Here is a 13,245-nt window from a genome sequence, read left to right as displayed (position 1 = left end):
GAATGTGTTGTAAACCTTGCCTTTCACTCATAATGTGTATGCCTGAGACCATGTTTTTTGCTACTTATTTCACCAAATGAATGAAACACCTGCTGAGCAACTTACTTGGAAAATGTAGAACAATTATAATGTTCGATACATACAGCAGCTGTGTAAGGTCTAAAGTTAAGTTTTCAGAGTTTACTTTAGACCTAGTACAGCTATGTTTGATCCCTGCAACTGCATTTCCCAGTCTCTCACTACCATCCTTTCAACGTATCGCTTAAAATTGCTGGCATTTCCAGAAGAGCTCGAGGCTATAATGCCTCCTTGGTGGCCATGTCTGTGACTTTCAAAGAGGCAAATACTTGCATTCCTGAAGCATAACACCATTGTCTTGTCTTGGTGCACAATCAGGACTGCAGCAAATGTTGGATGCTTGCAATGGTAGCTTGTAAGATAGATTCAAGGTCTTCAACAGTGAAAAAACCCAAGTCTGCAATTAGTTCAATTTTCTGAAATTCTTCATTGTTGTACTGAAGGACCTCTTTGACTTCCAGGTTTGGTTGTTGCACAGGCACATGAAACAAGCTGTAAATATGGTTCCCCTTGAGAATTAGCTGGCTGTAGAGAGGAATTACCTGTGATAGATCTTGAAGTTGTTGAGGAATGAAAATTTTACCTTCAAGAAAATGGCATCCACTTAGCATAGCAATAACTGTACAGGCATTACTTCCAATCAGACTCCCTGCTATGGTTGATTGGCAAATATTTGGAGGCAAGAGCCACTCAGTCACATCCACATGCTGGTTTGTGGTTACAGTTATTTGGTATGCTGGAGCTGGTGGAGTGTCTCTCTGTGTGTGGTTTTCCCTGTGCCATGAACAGTTGCATCTCGAGAAACTATTGCCTGAATTTACTGTGCAGACATTGTTGGGACAAAAATCACATTTAATCTGTGAACTGTTTGATCTTTTGTATCCACGAACAGGATGGTGGCATTTTCTGCAGTGTGGAGGGACCTTAGTAGTTGTTTCTCTAGTGTTGGAAGCAGCTTTTGTGAGTCTTTGGTTATTGCTGGAAATTGGGAATGGTTGTGAAGTTGGATTAAGACTTGCAATTTCATGATTAAGCTGTCTTATAGTATTTTCAAATTCATCTTGCTCCATTTCTCTTGCAGTTGTAGTATCAGTGGGTGAATCTAACCCTGAATCAGATCTTTCATTTTCCTTGCCCTTGCTCACAGCTGGTACTTCAGTGCTTGAATTAGAATTAAGAATTGCTTGTTTTGCAGTTTGACCAAGTTCTTGAACTTTCTTTTTCAGGAAGTCCTTACATAAGGGACATGAATTTAAGCCATTCAAACAGGTATTGTGGAAGGAATGAAAGCAACCTGTTAAAACTTTCCAGTCATCATTTTGGCCAGACATACATTCAGGTAAGTCACATTGCTTAGCTGCAACAGGTTTAACGTTACCTTGATACCCAAGAGGTAAAGAAGTACTCTTGATGGGATAGTTGGCACAGATTGCTGGAAATTTTACTTGAGAAGTTGTATTTCCATTTGACGAGAGTGAGCTTTGTCCTTGTGTTGAAGCAATTCTTCTTAACATAGAACTAAGTACTTGAGCACATTTGACTTTGAGAAACTGTAGTTGGTTCTGGGAAAATGAAAACTGTGATGGTGATGTGAAAGCTGATCTAAAGGTAGCTTGTTGTTCCTTTGATTCAAAAACTTGTTTGGCTTTATTTCTTAATTCATCGGCACTGTCAGAGGGCTTTGTTTGGGCACGTAGAATGCTGTGGGTATTTTCAACAGGATACTCATCAAAAATTGTTATGTAGTTACAAAGAAGTTTATAAAGTTGGGGTGAATGCTTTCCCCAGTGTGAGCACATGTTAAGCCAGATTAGTGGAGCTTTCTTGTAATGACGACACTTAAGGCAGGTGAACATAATCCACATTCGAATCATCGCTCTGAAGTATTCTGAGAAATTATTAAGGTTAAAAGAAATGCTGTAAATAGAAAGAACTAAGGGTATGTAGTTGTCCAAAAGATTAAAAAGTGTTCCATACTCTGGATCTTTAAATCGCCAAAACTTTTTCATCACAGATTCTCGTATTAATATCCATCCTCCGTAAACAATTTCTAAGAGCAAGCTGATCCTCCAGGGTTTTGGATTGTCTGCCAGTTTTGATCGAGTTAAAATGCTTTCATACACTGTTTTGAAAAATGGATGGAAGGAAGTAACAATGTGTTCTCTACTGTTCAAGGATATGTGGAGAGGACCTATCATTGGAATCACAGAGAGAATAGAGGGCTGAGAAGACAAGTTTGATGGCAAACTTTGCTCATTGTCAGAACCAATTAAGGATGGATAAGAATATGCCAAATGATCTGACGCAGCTTGAATGTTTTGACAGTTGACTTGATGAGGCTGCTGATAACTGATAAACTTCTTCACACACTGATATATTATTTGGCAGCAGAAAAATTGACATGGCCAATCACCAGGCTGAAAAATAATGAACTGTTCTGCATAATCACCCAAACCAGCACTAAGTGCTATGTTATATGCTGTATTAAAGTGTCCTCTTTGCTATGTTATATGCTGTATTAAAGTCCTCTTTGGACTTAAGTTGTAACTCCACAAAGTCAACAAGATGTAGCTCATCCATTTTTCTCATTGTTTCCACATTGTCATTTCCCGAATACTGATGGTTGTTGAGTCGCTGGCGTTGAAGTTCTGGGTTGAAAAAAGCCTCGGTAATCCAGTTTGGCATTACAGAAGCATATGAACTGCTCATGTTTTGCATAGATGATGCAGATGTTATAATTTGTAGGCATGTGTTTATACTGATGCCATTTACATCATGCATGATACCAGCCTGCAGCACACTTACAGCAGGTATGTTCTTAAAAGCTTTAACGACTATTGTACACATTGACTTTGTTTCAGATGCCTTATCTCTCTTTGGTCTTCGTTTGGTGTGAATTGAGGTGAAATCATCTATAATCAGGACTAAAAGCCACTTGTTTTCAATGGCATCTTGAATGAAATGTTTGAATGATTTTCAGATAACAATTTAGCAGTGGTGTTCACTGTCCTTCTTGCACAAGAGAGACCCATAATGTGCTGTGTATCCATACCTTCTTGATTTAGATTACAACTCCTAAGGTAAAGGACGGGGTCAGTTTGAAGTGCATTGCATGCCTGACTCAAACAGTAGCAAAGGTTATAAATAACTGACACAGTCCTTCTCTTATTGAGATTAATACGTTCTGTGGAGTGCCTTGCTGATGTAATTGCATCAAGAATGGCATCAAAAATATTTGTTGCCCCTGCTGAGATGCAGAATTCTCTGAACATTTCAGGCTGGTAGATGTGGATTCCCTTGTTAGCAATTAACTTGCTGTATCTTTTGTTTTTGACCAAGCTGAGTTCTTGCTTTATGTCATATCCTACAGAATACATGGAAGAATAAAACGTATCTCAGACAAGTATAATGTTCAAAATATGGCTTTCAAGGGTTAAATATTTGTGAAGAGTTGACCTTGTTGTAATGCATTAGATGAAGATTCCTGTCATGTACATGGAACTAAATTTACTTTTATGTACATTCACTCTTTGAATTGAAACAGATGATAGCTGTTACTTTTCTTATGTGAATCAGGTTGTCTTTCAAAAGTAGCCTTTGTTTTCATTAATTCCTCATGAAGGGAAAAGTGTTGTTGTGAGAAAAAGGTCAAAACTAGGCTTACGTTCATCAAAAGCCAGTTTATGACGCTCCGTACACAGGCAACCTTAAAATAATACTACAACTATTGGTTCAATTTATTATTTATGTCTTTGAACAGTGAACTATAGACTCTGAATGAATAATGCTTGTACATGTATGTAAGCTTGCTATTGTGTACTATTGTTTGTATCATTTTAGGATTTAGTAAAATTATACATGTTTGGATTTTTATTCAAATGTATCTTTATTTATTTGTTTATTTCTTTGTTTTATCAGTTACTTTGAAGCTAATTCATCTGACTGAGCCTCCTCCATCAGTATTTCTTTATTTGAAAGTATAACTTTGGAGACTGATGCATGGCTGGAAGGTTACTTCAAAGTGCATACCAGAAGTAAATTGTCTGCCTTTCTGTTGACTGATTAATTTCCACTACTCCCCTGCTACTTATCAAAGAGGGCTAGTGATATGAGACAGCAACTGTTTGCTTGGAGTGTGTGTGTGTGTGTGTGTGGGGGGGGGGGGGGCATTCGCCAGGGGTAGGAGGTTGTGTTATACTAGAGTTTGGGAGCAAATCTAGCCAAATAATTATTAAATTTCAGAGGCTTGAAATTGTTAATATCTTGCTCAAAATTACACTTCCCCTGAGAGCAACTATGGTTGTAAGTTTCTTCTAGCTGGGTTGTTGTTTATACATTATTTAGTTTTGAAGACCTTGTATCTCGAAATTTAAATTGATCCTTTACTGAAAAGGTTCCTGGCATCACAGTTTTGTTTATTATTAAAGATGGTGTCTACACTCAACTAATTAATTACACTACTGATTACAGGTGAAAGTGGAATTCAAAGGTAGACCAAGCAAGCGATTTTACTTACTTTGCGACAAAATCTTCAAATTTTCCTCCATTTTAAAAAAGGTCTCCTTTGGTATAACTACCATCTCCCTATCATTATCTGCACTAGCTAAGACACTTGCTACACACTCAGAACCTGACGCTGACATGACTGATCCTTTTCTCTTCGGAACTCGTCCGGGTTGGTTGAGATTCGACTGAACATACTTTGAACAAATGATAAATACCAAATTTTAGAAGGATTCTACTCTTCAAGCCCACTGAAAATGTTGGTTTTACATTTTCGTTGACTTGTTTACAAACTAAGTTTGGCAATATCAATGAAAATATAACACTTCTGTGGCTCTGGCTGCACGGGGCAGCATTCAATCTTTATTTCAGCATCACAACTGTAGGTGATTTAAGAGAAATTAAATGCGAGAAAACACTAACGCGATGAAATGTCTTCCCATTGCTTCTGCACTGTTGGAGAGCCTTTCTGCAGGCTTCACAAATGTCTCCCGATGTTGTCTCGAGGAAACCAAAATAAGCTTCTAAGTCGGCGTTTGACTACCTGTGTACACCACGAAATGGAGTTTTCTGAGACTTGTTCCCGCAAATTATACACCCATGCTTCGAGCTTTTTACACTTTCTGTCACGTTTACGATAAAAATTAGTGCACACACTTGCAATCGAAAAACAATTTTGCTTGCACCGCCATTGCACACAACTTCGTGTCAGTTAAGAAAAGCTGGAGTCTGTGAGGGCGCGCACCAGCGGCTAAACTCATCGAAACTCAAATCATGTGCATGCGCAGACAGAATGCTTCTCTGCTTACTGGGTGCAGCTTTCAATTTAAGCTTGAGAGTCACCGAGCACAGTTTATAACAGATTTCGCCGCCGTTTCCTGCCAAGTTTACCCTCTTTTCAGGTAAGAGATTTGTAGTTTGGATCCTCGCTTGTACTAAGCATGATAAGCGATACCGTTTGTATGCAGCATTCCTCAGTGAGGGGCTTATAGTGTTCTTTCACATTCAAGATGTTCTTTACGATAATTCGAAAGTGCGATCATCGATTTGTCTTCTGTTTCAGAGGCTTTGAAGTAAAAATATCAGGTTAACAGGCAAAGGAAAGAGCTGATCATAAAATAAGATTTTCTGTTTAAGGGGAAGCTTTTGGGGGGAGATTCCGTTAGAGTTTCGAGGAAATATGCAAGTCAAAGATTAAATACTTGCATTATCATCGGGCGTCTCAGATCCGAATACTTTGGTAAATTTACACTCCACGGTTCAAAATGTTTTTCGAGGTAACCTGTTTGAATTGATGTTGTTAATCTCATTGATTTCCATGGTATTTACCTGATTTCAACATGAAGATGTTTGGTTTCAATGGTCGAGCGTAAGCAAATATTTGATATTCAGGAATTTCTCAGATGCATGATCACATGATTTAGAATAACCTTTAGCACAAGTGAGCTATTTAAAGACTAAGAAATTGCTCTTCCCCTACCCGTTCGTGGAAATCGAAATCTTCAAAAAATTAGGGAAAGCTCTTTAAATATCACTCCCATTTTATTGAGAAATTGCTGGATTACGTGAAGGGCGAAAAATACGATTGCTTTTTTTTTTAGAAACCTTTTAAACTTTATATTTTTTAACAGTTTCCTAGTTTTCAAAATTTTTTTTTCTTTTTTTTTTTTATAGTTGGTGTGATACCCCTCAAGGTGTTACCAACTTTAATAAAATTATGTAGATGTAGATGAACTCAGATATTTGTTATTCACTAACAATCTTTGTTGATACAACAATGAAACCACAGCATACGTGTAATATGCATTTTAAGCCAAAAAATTTCAATTCCAGTATTTGGCCAGTTGTCTCTTGTTTATGAAAACAACAAATACTTCCCTGTACCTACTCAAGGGCTTTGATTATTATAGTTTAGACTCACCATAACAAATCTGACTAGTTGAGTGCATTCATACAATATCCAATAATGTGAAGTTCACGCAATAAAATGCACAGCCGATTGGCTCGAAATTAACCACTTTCATGCGGACTCAATTAGTATCAAAGTAGTCTACTAACTAAACCCATCCTTAAATCTACTCGTCAACGCGTGGTTGCATGACATGTGAGAAGCATTGTGATGTAAATCGAACCTCGCTTGTGAGTTAGGGAGTGTCTACTAGCAGCCGAACAGCTAAATAGTTCACCGTCTGTCTTTGATTTCGTCATAATTCGCCGCACTTGTTGTTCACTTTGCTGAGACATAAGTATTATGTTCAACACAGATGAGAATTTAGCCTATTTGTGTAAAGCGTAGCCTCGCTAGACTCCTGAAATGCGAACAAAGATAATACAACTGAAGTCATTTCCCCTCAAGTGTTTTTGCTGTCATTTCCCGTCAGGTTAATCTAATTCTCTGGTATCTCCAATACTCTTTCTTTCCCTTTGTATTCTAAGTTTGCTGGGTTCTGATCTGTTGTTCATACTTTAACGACACTCGTCAAATGCAGAGCACTTTCGTCATACGATCTTGCAGGAATCAGTCAATGTTCTGTAACAGACGAGTTAAAGTAGAAACTCCAAGCAACAGCAAGAGGAAAACAGTGATTTTAAGTTATGATAGCAATATAACGGAACAATATTGGAATTGGAATGCACCAGAGAAACTGTTTCTGATCGTGTTGACGTCAATTAGGTGTAATCGTTATCTGTCTTGTAGTTGTTGGGCGTCGATTAGTATTCACAACAAGTAATGAGAGCGTTTAAACTGATAACAAAATTTTCGCTTGATTTCCCGGATTGTACTTCATTTAATTTTATCAGATACAAGTTAGAAATGTATTCGCAACTGCCAAGGTCTTTAAAGTAACTAAGTGTTGGCATGATTATATGATCTTCATGCCGTTATAATGTCACTTAGTATTTGATACTTGCTTGCTTTCTGCTTTGGTAATTCACAAGTGAAAAGGTATGTCAAAGTCTTAGAAACTCTTGAACTCAGTCATTTTTGATTTATTAACAATCTTTTGTTGTATAAGATGTAGAAACCACAGCATACTTGAATGTGCATTTCAAGCCAAAAAATTGTGATTCCAGTATTTAGCCTGTTGTTTCTTGTTTGCGAAAGCAACAAATACTTCCCTGTTTGTGTTCAATATCTTTGATTATTATACATTGGACTTACTATGAAAAACCTGTTTGCTTAGAGCTTTCAATCAACATACCATAGTGTGTAAACTTGACATGATAAATGCAATATTTCCAGTGAGTGTTGAATTTATTTATTTATTAATTTTTTTTTAATTAAGCACATTTTTCATTGTTTTCCCCAAAATCACCTAGGCTTAAGGAGGGGATTACAATATTATAAATTTTTATCTAATTTATCGACGCACAGACAAACAGACACACAAACAACCCTTCATTGGTAATAACAATGAGTTAAACCTACAAAACTAGAGGGGTTTATTATTTAAACAATCAAATAATGGCCTCTGAGAAGCCATTAGTATTAATTATCAAACTTTGTACTTTGTGAAAAAAACCACAGTTGACCTTGTAATTTACAGACTCAATACCATACAATACAAATCTAGTTTCCTAATGCATGGCTGCTCAGTGACCATGCTTCACCTAGAATATTTGCAGCAGAGGTAGAATTAGGACATTACGTTGAGCTCAGTTTAGCTAAGAAAAAAAACAAGAAAGAGTATTTCACTAATTCAGAGTCAAAGTTGCACTGGGAAGTATGTAGGTGATGCACAGCTATTAATTTTCAAGAGATATTCTCAAAGACAATAGAAACCCAGTCTGAGGTAGGTGTGATCAACAGATGCATGCCATGTAACAGAACAATCGTATAACTTAGTGTCAGTATTCAGAAAGAGAATTTACCAGGTTTGATCTCAAAGTGGGAAGAGATACAGAGTTTGGGACAACTAGGTGCAGACAATTCTAGCCAGTGATAATGGGTGGAGAAAAAAGACTTTTGAAATGTAGAATTTTCTACAAGGAAATTGAGTGAAGTTTTCTCTTGATTTAAGACGAAAATATTTGTATCCACTTGACAGTTTAGGCGATAGCTCAGTTGAATAATGTGGAGCAAGATTCTTGACTATTTTGTAAAATTGGTGCAATGTATGTAGTTCTCTCCTGATGCTGAGAGGCTTCCAAGCAAGTTCATCATGTACCTTTGTGAAGCTGGTTCCCTTCTTAGTTCTACTTTAAACATAAACAAAAAATTATTATCAGTTTTCTTTACTCTTTGTAATTAAATTGTTTATTGCATCAACCACATCATTACATGGCATAATGTGTACATCAACTTTTGCTGACCTAGATCTCATGCAAGATGTATCAAATTGAAAATTGTTGTCTCAAAAGCATCATGCTGGGTGACAAACTCTTAAAAAAAAGAAAAAAACATTAAAAAACAAAAAAAAAACAAAAATTAAACAAAAACAAGGCTCTCATTCTGTTTTTTTCGTATTCCAAACAATGAAATATGTCAGAGAGAAGGACTTATGAAATCAGTTTCTGTTAAAGAACCTGCAGGACCATCTTCTGAGTAATTTTCTGTGTCAATTGCAAATGAAAACAACTTACAGAGGATAAAATGAAATAACAGGTCTGGAAATAGCCACTTGGTTTGAATATTTTCAGCTTGGAAATCATTCATGTTTTGGTTTATATTACAACTGTTTAAGGTTATCACATCAAAACATAACCAACCATAGAATTGCACTAATGATTTCTTTCCTGTTAGATATTAACCTTTACAATAAAAGTAATCTTCATGTTGTTTTTAAAGAGTCAGGAAAACTCTGTTTTAAAATTGAAGTATTTTCTTGTTTGTAATAGCCTTGTTGTTAACATGTATAACGCAAGCAGTTGTTTATTTTTGACAAAAAAATTATACAGTGCGACTAATGTCAATGTCAAAATGTCTGACATGAAAATAAATAACTAGAGCTTTTTACAAATAAGCAGTGTTTACTCAGAGTGTTTAAAAGAACACTGAAGGGTGGATGGCTTCCAAAGATTGTACTTAGAGGAATAAAATATAACTCATTAGTTTGGTTTAGTAGAAGTTAAATTATAAACCTCTTTTTTTCCATTTTTGGTTCAATGGTTATAATGCCAAAGCAAGTTAGTTTAAGTTACTCACCTTTAATGACAGCTTTTATTTTTGTTGTGACAGTTTCCCATGAATGAAATGGAATTTCTTTCTAAAGAAGAGTTAAGAAGAAAGATGTTAACATTTTTTGGAGGAAAGAGTTTAGATCTCAGTGAGCAAAGTTTGCATGAATTGCCTGCAGCTTTGTTTGAATTGACTGAGTTGGAGAAACTTGACCTGTCAACGAATAAACTTACAACAATACCTGAAAATCTCGGAAAACTAAATAATCTTATGGTACTTGGTGTGAGTACAAATCAGCTGTCCATATTCCCGACAAGTTTGACTCAGCTGAAAAAACTCAGAGTGCTGACCATTTCACATAACAATCTAACCACCATCCCTGATGCTATTGGGGAGATGGTTGAGCTGGAGGGACTGGGGCTGAGTCACAACCAGTTGACTGTGTTGAGTCCAGCTGTAAAACAGCTGAAGAAACTCGAATGGCTGGACATCTCACATAACAATCTAACCACCATCCCTGATGCTATTGGGGAGATGGTGGCGCTGGAGAGACTGGGGCTGAGTGGCAACCAGTTGACTGTGTTGAGTCCAGCTATAAAACAGCTGAAGAAACTCAGATGGCTGGACATCTCACATAACAATCTAACCACCATCCCTGATGCTATTGGGGAGATGGTGGGACTGGGGCTGAGTTACAACCAGTTGACTGTGTTGAGTCCAGCTATAAAACAGCTGAAGAAACTCAGAGAGCTGGACATCAGAGGTAACAATCTAACCACCATCCCTGATGCTATTGGGGAGATGGTGGAGCTGGAGAGACTGGAGCTGAGTGGCAACCAGTTGACTGTGTTGAGTCCAGCTATAAAACAGCTGAAGAAACTCAGATGGCTGTTCATCTCACATAACAATCTAACCACCATCCCTGATGGTATTGGGGAGATGGTGGAGCTGGAGAGACTGGAGCTGAATCACAACCAGTTGACTGTGTTGAGTCCAGCTATAAAACACCTGAAGAAACTCAAATATTTGGATGTGAGAGGGAATCCTTTTACAGTTGAAGGAATGAGAAGTGTTATGGAGATAAAGGATAAGATGGACAGTTTATATTCAGACGTCCCAGGTGAGTAAAGGAAATTCCTCTTCACATTAATGTTGTAACATGTGCATTTACTAAATTGGTTCTAATGGTTGACTTGCAAGTGTTTATGCTGCTTGTTACTGATAATTACAGGCAGCTGACAATAGTTTCCTAATAAAGCTTGAGAAGAATATGAAGTAATGCTTTCACAGTTATACTGTATGATTGAACAAAGTTTGCATCACTTTAGAAATACATGACATTTGTACTGGAAGTTTTGGTTATATTTTGAAAGGTTTATTTTAACAACTTGACTGACATTGAAATTTAAGTTGAACTACAGTGTACTATAATTTGATAATTGAGGAGGGATAAAGTTTATTACAAATCATTTTATAGTAAGGGATTTTTGTAAGTTGTAATTTTTTCTTTATAGTTGATTGGAATTTAAGAAGTTTATTGCAAATCATTTTACAGTTGTAGAAATTGCTGTTGTAATTTTTGCTTTCAGTTTATTTGATTTTAATTAAGGAAGAATGAAGTTTATTACAAATTATTTCTCATCTAGGAATATTTGTAACTGTAATTTTTGCTTTATTTTATTAGAAGTTGTTAAGAATAATTATAACAAAATTTAGCTTACATCATACAGAATTTATGGACTGATATGATTTTAAAGCAAGAGTTTAGGTTAGGGGAATAAAACTTTTATCTTGACGGGTCAGGAGTAATTCTGATAATTGTTACACCATAATTTATGGTGGCCTTGTAATATTTTAGAATCTATCAACTGTTACGTTTTGGGAATATGTGATTTTTCTTTCTGTTTTCCAAACACCATTTGGCAGAATTGACATCAGTTATTGCCTTTGTTTAGTTTGATCACTCAAATTTTAATCAAACTCTTAATGTTTCATTTTATTGAGTCAGTTTCTAAGAGTCATTGTGTATATGTTTACCAAACCCACCAATGCAATGACTTTTGTATTCATATAATACAATCATAGTTTTTAAATTTATACATAGTAGACATATAATTAAATTGACTTTCCTACTTCTAAGCTTGTTTCAGATTGTTTTTATAACTTATGAAAACAGAAATTGCTTTTTGTTTAGGTTTCTTATAATTACAACTTCCTCTAATTAGACTTTTTCTTTTGGCTCAATCATGACAACTTTTTTTTAATTAGACTCTGAAAGAGCAATACAAAGGAAAGCACAGTTGGCTTATGAAGAGGCTTTAAAAGAAGGATATGTAAAAGCTTACCGCAGTCGTATTATACTGGTTGGTCAGGATCGTGCTGGTAAAACCAGTCTGAAGAAGAGTCTTTTAGGCCTCCCATTTGACCCTAAAGAACAGAGTACTGAGGGGATTGAAGTGGATCCTTCAAAATGTGAAATTGATGTTGACCAAACTGTCCAAAACTGGCAGTTGAGCAGGGAGAGTAAACCAGGACTATTGGAATGTTCAAAAGATGTAGCAAAGATCGTGGCCGACAGAATGTGTGGAGCAGATATTTCTCGAAAGAAAATCTTAAAGGAAGATACAATTGATGAAGGAAAACTGAAATTAAAAGATGAAGTTGGAGACATTTTGAAGTCAAAGCAGGTTTGGAAGTTTTGTAAAGTGTTGAGAATTTTACATCTCTGTCACTCTATATAACTCTTTTTGTTTTAAATAGGAAGGAAGAAAGGAAGGAGGAAGAGGAGGGATGAAAGCAGCCAAATAAGCCTCATGAGAAAGATTTTTTTTAAGGGAATTAGTAGAATTTAAACTTGATATTTTTGAAAATTATTTTCTTTATGAAAATTCTAAATTTCTTACATTCAGAATGTTTCTGAAAGAGACTGTTTCTTTTGGGCATTTTCACAAATGTTTACATGAGTCTAGAAAAGAAAAAGATCTCGAAGTAATTTTAATTTAAACATCTTGAATGAAGGCATACATGCAAAACTATTATCATAAAAATGATGGGGCATCTTTTGAGTTTTCCATTCTTCAATTGCTTTTGTGGTATCTTCACTCAACTTAAAGGAAATTTGAGATTTTTTTCTCCAATTATATATTATATATACAAATTTCTAGTCATAGATATTTTGTATTCTCTTGTACAATTTTTTGATAACTTTTGTAACATTTTGGCTATTAATCCTTATAGAGGAGCTTCATTGAGAGTATGTTATGCTATGTATCTTTCAGTCTCAACAAACAGTTCTTGGTCTGAGTTGACTATCTCCAGGGTGGGAGGATTTGCTGTTCAATATCTTAATCTATGCAATTAGTTTCTCTCTATGTCTAAGGGCTCTTACACTTGAGATGTCAGCTTCAGAACTCTTTACAGTAACCAATTTACAACTTCAACACAGTTGGTAAAGCAGGTTATCTTGTTATATATACCCCCCTCACTGAAGCAGCACATTCTAGACTGAGTTCATCATAATGTTTTACCATTTAGCAGCCTGTTCA

The 13,245-nt window shown here is 36.0% G+C and overlaps 1 protein-coding gene and 1 pseudogene across 2 annotated transcripts in view; one reads left to right on the top strand and one right to left on the bottom strand.

The window, feature by feature from the left end:
* Positions 1-13,245, top strand: part of LOC148740292 (uncharacterized) — a 118,634-nt gene that overhangs the window by 95,070 nt on the left and 10,319 nt on the right. Inside the window, exons 1-2 of one of the 2 annotated variants that reach the window (XM_088750431.1) lie at positions 9,761-10,820; positions 11,969-12,387. In XM_088750431.1, the coding sequence (XP_088606557.1) occupies positions 9,767-10,820; positions 11,969-12,387 (1,473 nt within the window). In that variant the 5' untranslated portion in view covers positions 9,761-9,766. Of the gene's footprint in view, positions 1-9,760; positions 10,821-11,968; positions 12,388-13,245 lie in introns of those variants that run through there. The other variant, XM_088750432.1, reaches the window with a different exon arrangement.
* On the bottom strand, positions 181-3,584 carry LOC111346836 (uncharacterized; annotated as a pseudogene).

The sequence above is a fragment of the Stylophora pistillata genome, chromosome 2 (assembly GCF_964205215.1).
Source record: "Stylophora pistillata chromosome 2, jaStyPist1.2, whole genome shotgun sequence".
NCBI lineage: Eukaryota > Metazoa > Cnidaria > Anthozoa > Scleractinia > Pocilloporidae > Stylophora > Stylophora pistillata.
The sequence above is the reverse complement of the archived record's forward strand: the minus strand, read 5'-3'. Positions and strand labels throughout refer to the sequence as shown.